This window comes from Oreochromis niloticus, linkage group LG11, assembly GCF_001858045.2.
Source record: "Oreochromis niloticus isolate F11D_XX linkage group LG11, O_niloticus_UMD_NMBU, whole genome shotgun sequence".
In the NCBI taxonomy this organism is placed as follows: Eukaryota; Metazoa; Chordata; class Actinopteri; order Cichliformes; family Cichlidae; genus Oreochromis; species Oreochromis niloticus.
This window is the reverse complement of record NC_031976.2, coordinates 35,702,335-35,716,531: the sequence shown is the minus strand read 5'-3', so window position 1 is coordinate 35,716,531 and position 14,197 is coordinate 35,702,335. Positions and strand designations below refer to the sequence as shown.

General features: G+C 39.0%; 1 protein-coding gene across 5 annotated transcripts; it reads left to right on the top strand.

Moving 5' to 3' along the window:
• Positions 1 to 1,693: 1,693 nt before the first annotated feature.
• LOC102078725 (uncharacterized) lies at positions 1,694 to 13,758 on the top strand. 5 transcript variants are annotated; one of them, XM_025911286.1, is made up of 8 exons: positions 1,694 to 2,271; positions 3,000 to 3,071; positions 4,704 to 4,831; positions 6,425 to 6,730; positions 8,463 to 8,795; positions 11,018 to 11,119; positions 12,381 to 12,406; positions 12,780 to 13,758. In XM_025911286.1, exons 3-8 carry the CDS (start codon positions 4,735 to 4,737, stop codon positions 12,843 to 12,845), a joined length of 930 nt encoding a protein of 309 aa, XP_025767071.1. In that variant the 5' UTR covers positions 1,694 to 2,271; positions 3,000 to 3,071; positions 4,704 to 4,734; the 3' UTR covers positions 12,846 to 13,758. The 5 variants fall into 5 exon arrangements, with proteins under 5 accessions (XP_025767071.1, XP_005456096.2, XP_013130469.1 ...); XM_005456039.4 differs by having other exon boundaries at positions 3,000 to 3,140; XM_013275015.3 differs by having other exon boundaries at positions 1,694 to 3,140; positions 6,425 to 6,486; positions 6,561 to 6,730.
• The last annotated feature ends 439 nt before the right edge of the window (positions 13,759 to 14,197 follow it).

Sequence of the window (14,197 nt, the reverse complement as noted above, 5' to 3'; positions counted from 1 at the left end):
ACAAACTTAAACTGAAAGTTAATTTAGTACAAAGCAAATCCTGACATGCAGGGAGAGAGAGAGAGAGAGAGAGAGTGTGTGTCATCAGCAGGGTTTTTCCAACATCTCAGTTTTACAGAACCAGACATGCAAACTCACTGTGTTCACTTGTTTAAATGTTTTTAATAACAAAAATGAATGTATCTGTACTGTACATGTAGACAAAGAAAACTCCCCCATAAATCACAGCTCACCTTATTCCCGTAGAAACGGGAAAATTCGTTTAAAATAAAACACCAAAATTATGCTTTCTCTTTTCAGGTGTCCCTAAAAGAGAAAAATCTGAAGAGTTTGGACGCACATGATGCCACATGCTTGTACAGATAATAGGAGGTGTCCAGAGTGATTAGGAGCTAAAAGGAGCAAAGATCTGGCTCCAGTTAGCTCCTCTTCCTCTTACCATGTGAGTCTTTCAGGTAGAACTTAGTTGGCAGCACTTTGAGGTCAGACGTTTAAGACGCCCTGCACTTCTGTTACAGTGAGATGGAGTTCGGGGGCATTCTGCACTCTGAGCTTTGTCTGCAGCTGTAAACCTGAGTGCCATGAAGCTCACACTGTGTATAAGAGCAGCAAACCTTCCACACTTTGATGCACACATTGTGTATGATGTCAGGAAGTTGTTACCACAAAATAATCAATTTTTTCGAGTCATTTCCAAATTAAAACTTAAAGTTGATGACATCATCACACTCTAAAAAATGTTGTCATTCATTTAAATTTGTTTCTTCTATTTAGAAAGACAGTAGAAGATATCCACGTAAATGTGAAACAATCTGATGACCATCAATGAGCCTTCAAACCATCTACTGCCTGCTCTTCTCCAGTTACAAAATCCTGCACAGACTCTTAGTGTTTATCATGTCAAAGAAACTCCAGAACTGTCTCAATAACAGAGAACTGCTCTTTTCTTTCCACTGCATTAAAACAACCCAAAACACTTTCCTACGAACCCACAGACTGAATTTGGGATGATGTAAATTCATCGAAACATTTTAAATGCCAGAAACTTCGGCACACTCCTGTCTTCTCATCTGTTTTTACAAGACCTCTCCTGTCTCTACAAGATTTAGCTGCCCAGTGTTCCCAGTAGCAGAGGGGCATGGAGGGTGGTTTGATGAATTGTTCGCCTGCAGGAATTCCTCCTGCTGAGAAACACACTGTAAGGAGGAACGTCTGTCCCTGTTTGCCTTTCTGAGGGACTGATAAGATAAGATAAGATAAGATAAGATAAGATAAGATAAGATAAGATAACCTTTATTAGTCCCACACGTGGGAAATTTGTTTTGTCACAGCAGGAAGTGGACAGTGCAAAAGTTATGAAGCAAAAATTAGAATAAAATAAAATAAGAATAAATACAGTACACAACTGTACAGAATAGAATAAAATAAAATACTATATACAGCAGAATAAAATAGAATAAAATATACAATAAGATAAAAATAGAATACAAATGCTATATACAACTGAGTAAAAATACAACGATGCCAGAAAAGATTATTGCACATTAGTCTTATTGCACATGTGTGGATGTGTGTGTTTGATCAGTTAAAGTCTTTGTTGTGGAGTCTGACAGCAGTGGGGAGGAAAGACCTGCGAAATCTCTCCGTCCCACACCGTGGGTGCCGCAGTCTCCCACTGAAGGAGCTGCTCAGTGCTGTCACAGTCTCATGCATGGGGTGGGAGATGTTGTCCAACAGGATTAGGTGACCATAAAGGTCCTGGGAATGTGAAAGCTTCTGACGGGATATCGCTGTTATCCAATCGTACTCCAGGATATTTCATTATAAGGGACTAACTGGTAATGAGTTAATTACCAGTTAATGAAGTCTGGTGTTGAAATCAGTTCTTTTTTCATAAATGAGTCAATTTCCTGAATTTTATGTGTGCTACAGCACCCTCTGCTGGAGCTATTACTGTAATCACATTACTGAATTTAGTACTGCAGCACTTTAAGGTACTGTGTTACAGGTAAATGTGATGATGTTATTTGAGCTAAATATGTTCTTTAAGCATCTGCATGATGGATGGATCCTTTTCATGCTGTTTCCTCAACAATCGCCTGACCTCAGTTCATGCAGTCTTCTAATTGGAAAACTGTGAGGAACAAGAATGTGATTGTAAGAAGCAAAACGATCCACCACTCTGAACATGAGATCAACTCACCTGAGAAGACGCTCACACAAAGCCTGCAGTGAGAAACTCCTGTACCCACAGACATGTTCGAGCAGAGGGTAAGTTGACTCCAACCAAGCAGCCGGTGCTGGATTCACTGCTCGTTCCTGCAGCCGTAGGTGTGAGAGCTCTGACCTCTGACCTGTCTGGGATGTGCCCTGAATCTTACTTTGCAGCTGGTACAGGCTCTTATAAATATCCTGATCTTGTTTTAATAGTCAAATAGAGATAATGTGTATTTACTGTGTTTCATTTCTCTATAATGTCTTTAGGGTTGTCACAGCACATTATCACTATCTCTCTCTCTCCCTTTCCTCCTCTTCTGTCACACCAACTCTGTCTTCACTGCCTCTGTGCCTTTTGTTTTCACCCAGCAGTGACATGATTTCCGTCAGCACGCTGCTGGTCAGCATCACCTGTGGTAGTTGTTGCTAACCTTCACCAGGCTATGGATGATCCTCATTCTTGTTTTAGCCGTAGTTTGACACTGAATGCCATGTTTGCAGTCCTGTCAGAGTTTGACTTGAACAAAGAGCTGCAGATGAGTCACTTGGCTTAAAGTTTCTTATCCTGAAGGCTGTCATCCATCATTATCTTCTAATTAATCCGAACATGAAACAAGTCTGAACCACACTGTGCAGTCCTTCATGCTTCAGAGCTAAGAATCATTGTATTCATTTAATCTTAGTTTCATTTCATTTATTTTATTCAGATTAAATCAGTAAAAACTGTTTACACTTAAATGTGGATTGTTCTTTCCTGTTGCTTAGTCTGGTATTTTATACAGAACCAGGCCAAACCTGCCATCAGACCCTCTGAACAAGACTCAGCACCAGACATGCAGCAGGATCAGCATGCAGTGAGTTCTTATCTGCAGCTTGAACACATGAAACTCTCAGCTGACATCAGCACACTCCTGATGGAGCAGGTGACCTCACAGAAACAGCTGTTTGCAGCTTGTTCTCCGATGTGTGGCTTTCTCTGCTGTGTGTTTTTATTCCTGCTGTTTACTATTTATATTTTATTCCGGCACAGCTGGTGTGGAGCACCCACAATTCTGTTGTACATGTACTATGACAGTAAAGAGCTATTCTATTCTGTTCTGTTCTATTCTATTCTGTTCTAGTCTAGTCTAGTCTATTCTAATGTCGCCTGAAGCTGATTGGCTGCTTGGCCAGCAGTAAAAACATGCCACCACCACTGCTGATGGACGTGGGAACGAAGCTGAGCCGTGACCTCAGACCGACTCTGTAATGTTTTTGTCTTTAGCTCGAGATCATAGGTCAGGCTGACTGTTTGTGGTTGTGATTAACTGCACTCGGGCACTCACGCTGCAGTCTGAGGTCCCCTCCTTTAAGACCCCCTTTGAGGTCCTGGATGCAAACAAAGCTGATAAAAAACAGTCAGTCTTTCTGGACTTTTTTTTTTAAACACACTGTGTAGATAAATTTTCTTTTCTTTGCCAGAGTGAAAATTTACATGTTTATTTTTGCTTGCCGAGCCCGCGCATCTATTCAGCTTTTTATTTTATTTTCAGTAAAAGACAGAGGGCGCTGCTCTGGTTTACAGCTGATTAAAAAGGCTCTTTATGCTTGTTGCCATTTATACTCTTGACATAAAGCAATAACGAGCATATCTGGTGATAGATTTTAAACTTTTACTTTAAATTGTGAATGCAGAACTGGTACTCATGCAAAGAGTTTCGCTTCTTCGTGTGTTGATTAGAAATGAAACCTGCTCCAGAGGCCTGACAGAGACCTCTCTCACCGTCTCAGCTCCACACGCTGAAAACACTCAGAAGTTATCGATAACTCAGACACAAATCACAAAAACAGAAAGCTGAAAAATAAAGAAATACATAAAGAAACGAGTGAGTAAATACAAAAATATGCAAGAACAGGTTAAAAAAAATAAATGTATGGGAAAAACAAATTTTAAAAGATGTGACATAAACTAAAAACAAAATTAAAATCTAAAACATGATGTAAAATAGAAATGAAGTGAAAATAAAACTCAAAATAAACTTAAATAATAATGTTTACTTACAAAAGTGGAATCAAATATTTATAATTTAGTCATTGAAGTCAGTTTTTCTTTTTTTTTAGGTATATTGAATTCCTTATTTTACTTTACTGTATTATATTCAGCTGTTATTACATTTAAAAAATGTAAACAAATTTTAACTGTTTTAATTATTAACTAATTTTAATTAACATTTTTTATGAATGTTTAATGTTGAGCTCTTTTGTAAACTCGGGTCCTTTGTGTCATTTTCATCCTGATTTGTTATTTTGTTGTTTTTTTTACAGGTTGTGTTTAAGCGCACACTCCTGTGAGACTTTTCCAGCTTTGTGATGAATAAAGAACATCTTATTTAATCCTTCTTTAAGTTTTGAAAGTTAAATCTGTACAGTGACATCACATCTTGTCATTGTGTGTGTGTGTGTGTGTGTGTGTGTGTGTGTGTGTGTGTGTGTGTGTGTGTCTGAAGGTGGTGAAACTGCAGTGACCTTATTACTGTGATGACACATCGCAGCACTCTGTCGCCTCAGTCCTGCAGAATGACTTTTTTCCTGGCCAACATGAAGCTGCTGCCTCTCATCTGTCTCAGCGTCTCCGGTAAGTGTTTTTTTTACCGCTGCAGTCTTTCACACCCTGCAATAATCTATATAATCAGTAATCATTTCCTGTAATGATTACCTGCTTTAATATTCAGATCAAAGGCTGAGCCACATAAAATCATTTTACATAAAACTCGATTTTTTTAAAATAAAGTTCCATTAAAAACATTTGTATGAGTTTTTTCTGATGAAAGTTTTTCTCTTTGGGGAAACTGGTGAAAGCCTAAACCTGACCACAGCTGGGCAAAAACATTTGGGGTCTGACATAAACAATCATTTTTACTTGATGATACTGTCATCCTGTCCCACATTACCGTCTTTGTCTTTGACCATTTTTCTTGTTTTGCTTATGATGTGACTTATTTTATCTTTTAACTCATTGTATGTACAACTCAGGCTCTTAATGAATATCATATTCTAGCCTATTTAAATGTTTAACTCAGCGCTGTTGGCACAGATGCTTTTAACATTTACATCTTAAATATGATCAACCAATCTCTAATAATCGGCTATGTACCACAGGCCTTCAAGCTGGTTGTAGTTAAACCTTTACTTAAAAAGCATCTCTAGACCCAGCTGTCTTAGCTAATTATAGGCCAATCTCCAACCTTCCTTTCATATCAAACATCCTTGAAAGAGTAGTTGTCAAACAGCTAACAGATCATCTGCAGAGGAATGGCTTATTTGAAGAGTTTCAGTCAGGTTTCAGAGCTCAGCACAGCACAGAAACAGCTTTAGTGAAGGTTACAAATGATCTTCTTATGGCCTCTGACAGTGGACTCATCTCTGTGCTTGTCCTGCTAGACCTCAGTGCAGCGTTCGTTACTGTCGACCATAATATCCTATTAGAGCGATTAGAACATGCTGTAGGTATTACAGGTACTGCACTGCAGTGGTTTGTATCATATCTATCTAATAGACTCCAGTTTGTACATGTAAATGAATAGAATAGAATAGAATAGAATAGAATAGAATAGAATAGAATAGAATACAGGGTGGGCCATTTATATGGATACACCGTAATGTTACCGTTTACCATGGTAAACTTGTAAATAACTCATGAAAGAATAAAGTAACGTTGAAACCAAGCACACCATTGTTTTTCTTGTGACATTACCAATATGTTTGATGTGTCACATGGCCCTCTTCCTATTGAAAAAACAAACAGTGTATCCAAGATGGCCGACTTCTAAATGGCCACCATGGTCACCACCCATCTTGAGGAGTTTGCCCCCTCACATATACTAATGTGCCACAAACAGGACTTTAATATCACCAACCATTCCCATGTTATTACGCTGTATCCATATAAATGGCCCACCCTGTAGAATAATTTTTTAATTGAATTTGGGGATTTTGGTTGTAACAGCAGCAGAATAAAAGCACATTTACAAACAGAACAAACAATTTTTATAGTCACACGCTGAGGTTAATTATTATGTTAATCACAATTGCTACACAACATTTTAAAGTATAAAACAAATATTATTACTTTAGTCCAGATAAACCGAAAAAAGAAGCAATCTGCTGTGAGGCATTTACATTTGCAGCTGAGTGAGTCTGAGCAGTAATGAAATCTCTGTACTTACAGTCACAGCTGGAATACACCTGGTTCAGTCTCCTCCTCATGTAACTGTGATGCCAGGGTCAAAGGTCAGCCTCAAATGTAACATCACTGAGACGGGTGAAACACATGGCTGCTCTCGAGTGACATGGCTCCATATCAGGCAGGTGAGCGGTCTCAGTGCGACTCCTTGGTTTACTTCTCGAGTTCAGAGCAGGCTCTGTCTGCTGGAAGTCCCCAGAGCCACCCAGCAGGACGCTGGCATGTACTTCTGTGTCTACATCGATGGGGTCATGCCAGTGCTGGGCAGCGGAACAACGGTAACGGTCACAGGTGAGTGGTGGTCTCTTTATAGCACTTTCTGACTCACAAGTCAAACAGATATTTGCTCCATGTAGGCGGACTGACTTTATCAAAATTGCCTTGACCCACTGGGTTTTGCTTCTTCTTTTTATTATCCAATAAAGATAAATCTGTTACAAATTTTTTGATTTAAAAAAAATATTTAACATTTTTTAGTCATTCAGCAACCAAGGAAACAGCTCAGCTCAGTAATAAAGTGATAATAGTTGAATAAGAAGGCAGAAGCAGAGCGCAATACTGAAAAATTCTTAGTCATTACCACTCGATTACTAAAGTAATAACCACTAAATATACACATAATCTCACGGTAACAACAGTGGTTACAGCCGAGTGATAACACTAAAAGTTGTATAATTGGACAATAAGGGCCTAAAACCTGTGGTAACAATGGTTATCACATCTGCAAACAGAATGTGACATATGGAAGCCGCATTTAAGCAGAGTGTTAATGTAAATTCACAACAGGAACTAAGAGTTTTATGTGTGTACATAAGATCAGAACAATATAAAGCTGGCTCAGTGGTTATTTTCATATATTAAAGAAACAGCTCTTTACTGCGTTGCTACCTCGCACTTAGAAAACTTTATTTATTAAAAAAACAAAAAACAAAACTGTGAAATGTTTTTACCTTTCATGTTCTCAGTTATCTGTATGACTGTTACTTTGTTGCTTGTACACAATCAACAAAACGTGACAAGGCAGATTTATTGAAAGGCTTTGATGTAAAGTCAGCAGAAACATAAAACAGGATATTTTCACCTTGATATCAGCCCGCTGGTTTGAACTCGGCTGGCTCACACCAAGATGTTTTTGGAGGCCAAAAATCCAAAGACGTGGGTGTCGTGTGAAATTATCGGCTCATGCTTGTATACAAGCTTGTAAGGCTGCATCACACAAACACAGATATCTGCTAGCTAGTGCTAAGTCACACCCAAATAACACTGTATTCACTAAAACTGGAGCACAGTGGCTTCTTGGATGGTCTATTAGTACAATTAACTGCACAGTAAACTGTATTATTTATCAGAAAATTGCAACAACAACAACAAAAAAGGCACCAACAGCACACACAGTGTAGATGCCACATTTGGGGGTTTCTATAAGCAGAGACAAGAAGGGACTGAGGCGCATTAAAGTGGCCACAAAAGAGCTTTTTTCAGGCAGTAGACAATCTTTGTAAGGCCAGACATGCGAGTGTGGTGACTGACTCACTTTGGTGGTAACTGGCTATGCAGTTAAAAAGAGAACCTAAATGCAGATAAAGCAGGAATGACAACAACAACAAAGATGCTTACTGTGGATTTAAAGGTGCTGCTGAAACACGCAGAATAAACCCAGGAAGTTCAAACAAGTTCAGTGAGGGTCTGAGGAAGAATAGAGCTCAGGGAAGAAACACACCGAGGGGCGACCTGACAAGGAAACACAGGTGGGAACAATTAGAGTGGGTCAGACGAAAGGTGGCAGAGATAATGAACCAAAACAATGTGCACGAAAATATGAAATTCTTTCAGAATAAAACAGGAAATGAAGAAAAAAATGTGATTTTCCAGTGGCAATCGGCAGCCATGATACCACAGAAAAAAATTACAACAAGAAAACATCTTTAAAATCACAAAAAGACATGGAGAGGCTGCGATGATGATGATGCAGGGTCAGTTTTCTTTGAAATCATGACCATTAAGTTTCTCACCCTGTCATCAGAATCAGAGCTCCACAGTCCTGCACTTGATCTCCTGGCTCCTTCACACGTCAGCTCGTCCCTCCCCGTCCCGTTGATCTGCCTGGCGTCCGGGCTGAACGACACCGGTCGGGTCAAAGTCGACTGGGAGGTGGAGTCTGAGGAGGACGACGGAGCTCATGTGCTCAAGGAGCTCAGTCCCAGAATCCTTCCTGTCACCAGGGCGGGAGTCATCAGCACGCAGGTTTATGTTCCTGCAGAAACCTGGTCTGCAGGTGTGAAAGTGTCCTGTGTGCTGAGTGATGGAGAGCGGATGAGCAGGAAGACCATCAGCAGCGGGACAGATGAGGTCAAATGTAAGTCATTGCCTCCGGTCTTTGGCACTCACACCAACACAATCTGCTGCATCTACTGAAGGCTTTTAGTGCTTCATTTATATTCCGAGAAAAAACAAAAGGAAGCAGACACACAGTTCAAGTCTCAGTTATCTGGAAGTAACAATTATAATTATATCAATCTGCAACATGTTTAAATCAACAAGTTGTTTTGCAGCTTAGCGTGGTTGTGGTTCCAAGGTGTGTTTGTGTTAAATGCATACACCTGGTTTGAGCACCCGTATGAAAATATCTCACACTCTGGTTTCTGAAAAGTTGCTTATTTAGCATGTGGCCAAAACAAAACCACCTAACCATACCTGCTAACCATACCTGTGACCTCTTTGATGTTAACAGGTCACCGTTTGTTTTTCAACTTGCTGAACTTTTAAAAATCCCTGCTCACGCTTCCTGTTTCTATTGTTTTCATGTGTGTGTGAAAGCGTGTGCAGGACAATCCAGCAAGTGTAAAGTTGTAAAGGTCAATAATGAAAGTCGAAAGACATCTGGAAACGTAGAGATTATTCTCTGACAACAGTGTGAGCAACTGATCAATTCGTTTATTTGTTCTATTGATGTCATCTGTAAACAAAATGTGACATGAAAGTTGCATTTAAGCAGACTGCAAATGTAAATATTAGTGCTGTCAATAGATTAAAATAAATGAATAATTAATCTCACAATTTTCCCTAATTAATCGCGATTACTTGATCAATAGCCTGGCTGCAATTACATTTTTTCAACTTTATATTTAAGCTTGTAACAGACATTTATGCAATATAATGAAGTAAATGCAGAATCAACACAAAGAATGTTAAATGCTTAAATTCAAAGAGAATTTGAATAGTGTTCTTCAGTCTTTGAACACAGGCTCTCTCCTGTGAAATGCAACTTTTTAAAAAAACCTATATACTAACAGGCAAGTATACATGGTTATATATAGTTTGACAGCACTAATATATATTATATATTAGTGCTGTCAAACAATTAAAATTTTTAATCAGACTCATCACAGGGTTACTGTGGATTAATTTTGATTAATCACGGTTAAATATCATTTTTATTCTCTTTTAATCGCATTTCATTTTGCTTGAAACGAGGAACCAAAAATAAGTAAAGCGCGTGTTCTCAACGATATTAACAGGTCTGCAGTTTGTTGCAATCCACTTGGCGTCAGTCAGTATGTCCGAGGTAGCCTTACTGCTCCGCGAGTGGTTTGTCCAAGCTGGGTGACGCGTTAGCCAAAGTGCTAGCAGCATCCCCGGCTAACGAATGCTTCGTGTCAATGTGATATTTTTAGCTGGAAGCGCTGGGGTGAAATTTCCTTCTTGCACAATGTGCATAAGACTTTATGTGGGTCAACTGTTCCGTCATGTTATTTTTTTAATACTCAAATTTCCCATCGAGAGGGCCGATGTGCGTTTATCCTCTTCCATACTGAGTTGATTGGTTCAGCTGACCGTCACTACCAGATCAACTGCTCATTTGCACATGTGCGAAGGCAACTGCCCGAAACGCGTTGACAGAAACATTTCAGGGATTTTGAGTCATTCTGCGCTCCAGATATGTTAATTGCGTTAAAAAAATTTTTAATCGCGTTGACCATGATGGCGGATTAATTTGCATTAATGCATTAATTTTGACAGCACTAGTAAATTCACAACAGGAACGAATTTGAGGAAGTCCAGAGTGAAACGGGGACATGAAACGCTACAATATAAAGGCTAATACACACCATCGAGCCTTGCTCTCAAAAACTGACATAGATGTAACGCTGTCTGTGAAGCTGGATTTAAGAAATAAGTGCTTAAAGTTTAGCGCCATCTTCTGTCAGTATGGAGCATGACGTCATGTGGTTGGTTGCCGCTAACAGACCTACAGTAGTTCGTTAGCTAACTAGGGAGAGAATCGATGACTCAGAGGACAATAACAACACAAAAACTAAAAGTTTGTTCAAGGGGATCTCACTTGTGCAGCAACAATGAGTTTTATGTTAAGAAACGAAGACATTCTGTCCACTTACACTCTCTGTCTCTTTAGCAGTACTTGGCTGTTTGGCTAGCTGCAGTCAAATGGGAAAATCCAGCTGTTAGCCACAATGTTCAGGTTCATTATGGTATCATTTGTCTTCTAAACTTGCTGAACTTTTAAAAATCCCTGCTCAAACTTCCTGTTTCTATTTGTTTTTTTCTTGTGTGTTAAAGTGTCCAGTCAGTGTGTGTTTCTGACCTCCATCACTGGCACTGCATGTGCCGCCTTTTTTACCTCCACCGTGGCACTCTGCATCCTGCTGTCTCGCCGACAGAGTGAGTACGGCATTTTTATGTTTTATGTATTTGCCGTCTTTTACTAATCTGAAGAATTTTGGTGTGAATCGCACAATTTGTGAGATATCAGCTGTAGCTGAGCAAACACATTAGCGAGCTTCACACTCCTGTTTGTTGGTGAACATTCAAAAAAAGTTTTCTAAGTAGAAATTAACAATAGCTAATGTGCACTGCATCGATTTCCTGAGGTCTGTACTACAAAGCATTCTTCTTTTGCAAAGAAGAATGGGCAAGGATTTCAGTCTGTAGATGTGCAAAGCTGGTAGAGACATACCCTAAAAGACTGGCAGCTGTAACTGCAGCAAAAGGTGGTTCTACAAAGTATTGACTCAGGGGGCTGAATAATTACGCACACCCCACTTTGCAGTTATTTATTTGTAAAAAATGTTTGGAATCATGTATGATTTTCGTTCCACTTCTCACGTGTACACCACTTTGTATTGGTCTTTCACCTGGAATTCCAATAACATTGATTCATGTTTGTGGCTGTAATGTGACAAAATGTGGAAAAGTTCAAGGGGGCCGAATACTTTTGCAAGCCACTGTATGTGTGATCATCGTACTGTTAAGAGATCTGTGGCTGAGTCACAGCACACACGGGTTTGTGCAGATAAAGGCACAATGAGGAAGCTTTCTGCCAGACAAATACATCAGATTAAGAGAGCAGCTGCTAAAAGAACGTTACAAAGCAGCAAACAGATATTTGAAGCTGCTGGTGCCTCTGGAGTCCCAGGTGTCGGATCCTCCACAGACTTAAATAGCTTTGATTTCAGTAAATATGATCTCCTAATGCTGCAATTCAACAAATTCCCATTTTCAGTTCTTTACAACCTATAAAATGTTTTGAAACTCTGTTGTGGCTAATAATTTGGAAAAGTGCATTTTAAGTTTGTTATTTTTGAAAAACATGTTGTTTTCATTGGGAGGTTTTTTTTAGTAAAATTCAAATTATAATCTAAAGGTTGATGACTCGAAGATCATGCTGACTGTCACTTGCATTGACTGTTTAGGAAAATCAGAGAAAAATATCATTTGCATAATAACTGAAATGCGGTGTAAGTCCACAACTCCAGAAGAAAATGTTTGAAATGTTTTTTTGTAACTAGCAAAAAAATCCAACACCCTAAAAACCTTGAATAATGAGTTTTTGTGTTCGTGAAAAAAATAATAACACATTTGATATTTTCAGACAATGTGTAAAAATCCATGTTAAATATATTTTTATTTTATTTTTTTACAGAAAAAACGCCAAAGATCAGTGAAGAGGTAACAGAAAATTTACAGTGTGTTGTTGTTTTACTATTTCTGGGTGTGGCCACATGTTTTAGGGACTGTGTGAACGGGGCACAGGGAGGGGGCGTGTCCTTACTTTGCTACACTCGTCCCAGTATCTGGATTTGTTGTGGACATTAAATATTTACCCCGAAAAACCAAAGAATAAATGACAAATCTATGTAACCGTTCCCTGCTGATTTTACAAACTTCTACTTAATGCTTAGTTACTTCTCATGAAAAGGAAGGAATAAAATGAAGACGAGACTTGTGCTAATAAACGTATAAAACATAATTTAAATATACTCGCCTGTCGCTTCACTAAATACAGACTCTGATTGCTTTTGCCCTGATGATGTGTCCACAGACGTCTCCAGAGCTTCATTATGCTGCTCTGAGGTTTTCAGCTTCAGGTGGAAGAAACATCAGATGACTGAAGCTGCTGCGATTCGTCGAACACATTTTTCAGCGAGCCGAGGACGCAAAGAAATACCAACAAATCTGAGTGGCTGAAGATAGATAGATATTGTATCGATCTAAATTTCTCTCTTTGCCAATTTTATCTGAATTTTTCCAATTCTAAAAAATGTCAAACTCTTTCATTTAAAATATGCAGATACTTAAAGAAAGAAAGTATGCTTACCTAAGCTGTTTGATGCAGTGACCACAGACAGTAAATAGATGCTACGGAAGCAGAACCGTGTCCTGTAATGTTTCTAACATGATGCTGACATTTTTAGTAAATCACTTTATTATGATTCTGAACTTTACAGCTGTAGATGTTCATATTACATAAAGTTCTTTTTACAGTGGAGCCAATTTTACTCATGAATTTGATTTAAAAAATCAAATTTTACCTGTTTTTTAATCATAAACGTATTCATATAACTTAATTATTTTTTTACTCATTGTGTCAGAGTTTGAAATTTCACAAATGTGAAGTTATAGCTGCTGATTTTCTATTTCTTGCACTTGTCTGTATAAATGGTTTCCTCTAAAGATTCTGCACCGTTGTGTACGGCTTCAGTTCTCTGGTATTTACTCTCAGGCAAATAATAGGATCTGATGTCCTGTCTCCCCTTCACGCTTTTTTTTTAGATAGTTTTAGGGCATGAACTGCAACGTAGATTTGAGGTTAACCAGTCAGATGTTTCCTGTGTGTCTGTGGAAAAGAAAAGGGGTCAGAGAGGCAAACTGAAGTGTTTCTGTTCACTCAGCTGTTTTCTGTTTGCTGCAGTGGAAAATTATTTGTGCTCATTTGAATTTTGGGTTTCCGTTCCATTGATCAGTGTCTAAACAGCACGTCACATCAAAATGTGATTTCATTTTACAAGCTTCAGCTCCTGATACAGCAATAAAAGCTATGTGCAGTAAAAACCTGAGTGCAAATATTTGCAGTATGAAAGAAAAGAGTTGATATATGTCCACGAGGACATAACATTAACAAGTCATTTTGAGGTGCCATGTGCCACCAAGGAACCAAGAAGCTGCTCGGTGCCCCTCAGGACCCCCAAGAGGCGACAAACTTTAAACTAAAGCAGTGAAAATGTACAAAGTTTGCAACATCAGTATGAGGGACCTGACCTGCCTGAGGACGCCCTTTCTTGTTCCCATTGCAAGCGGTGTGCATGATTCTGACCTTGTGTTATCTTCCATGAGAGTGAGTTGGTGGTGCTGGTATCTGTGTGCGCAGCAGGGACTCTGATTCAGGACACTGAAACTTTTGCACAATGCCTCCAACCGTCCCGTGAATCACCGCTGCTCGCCACTAATCCGCTCATATCA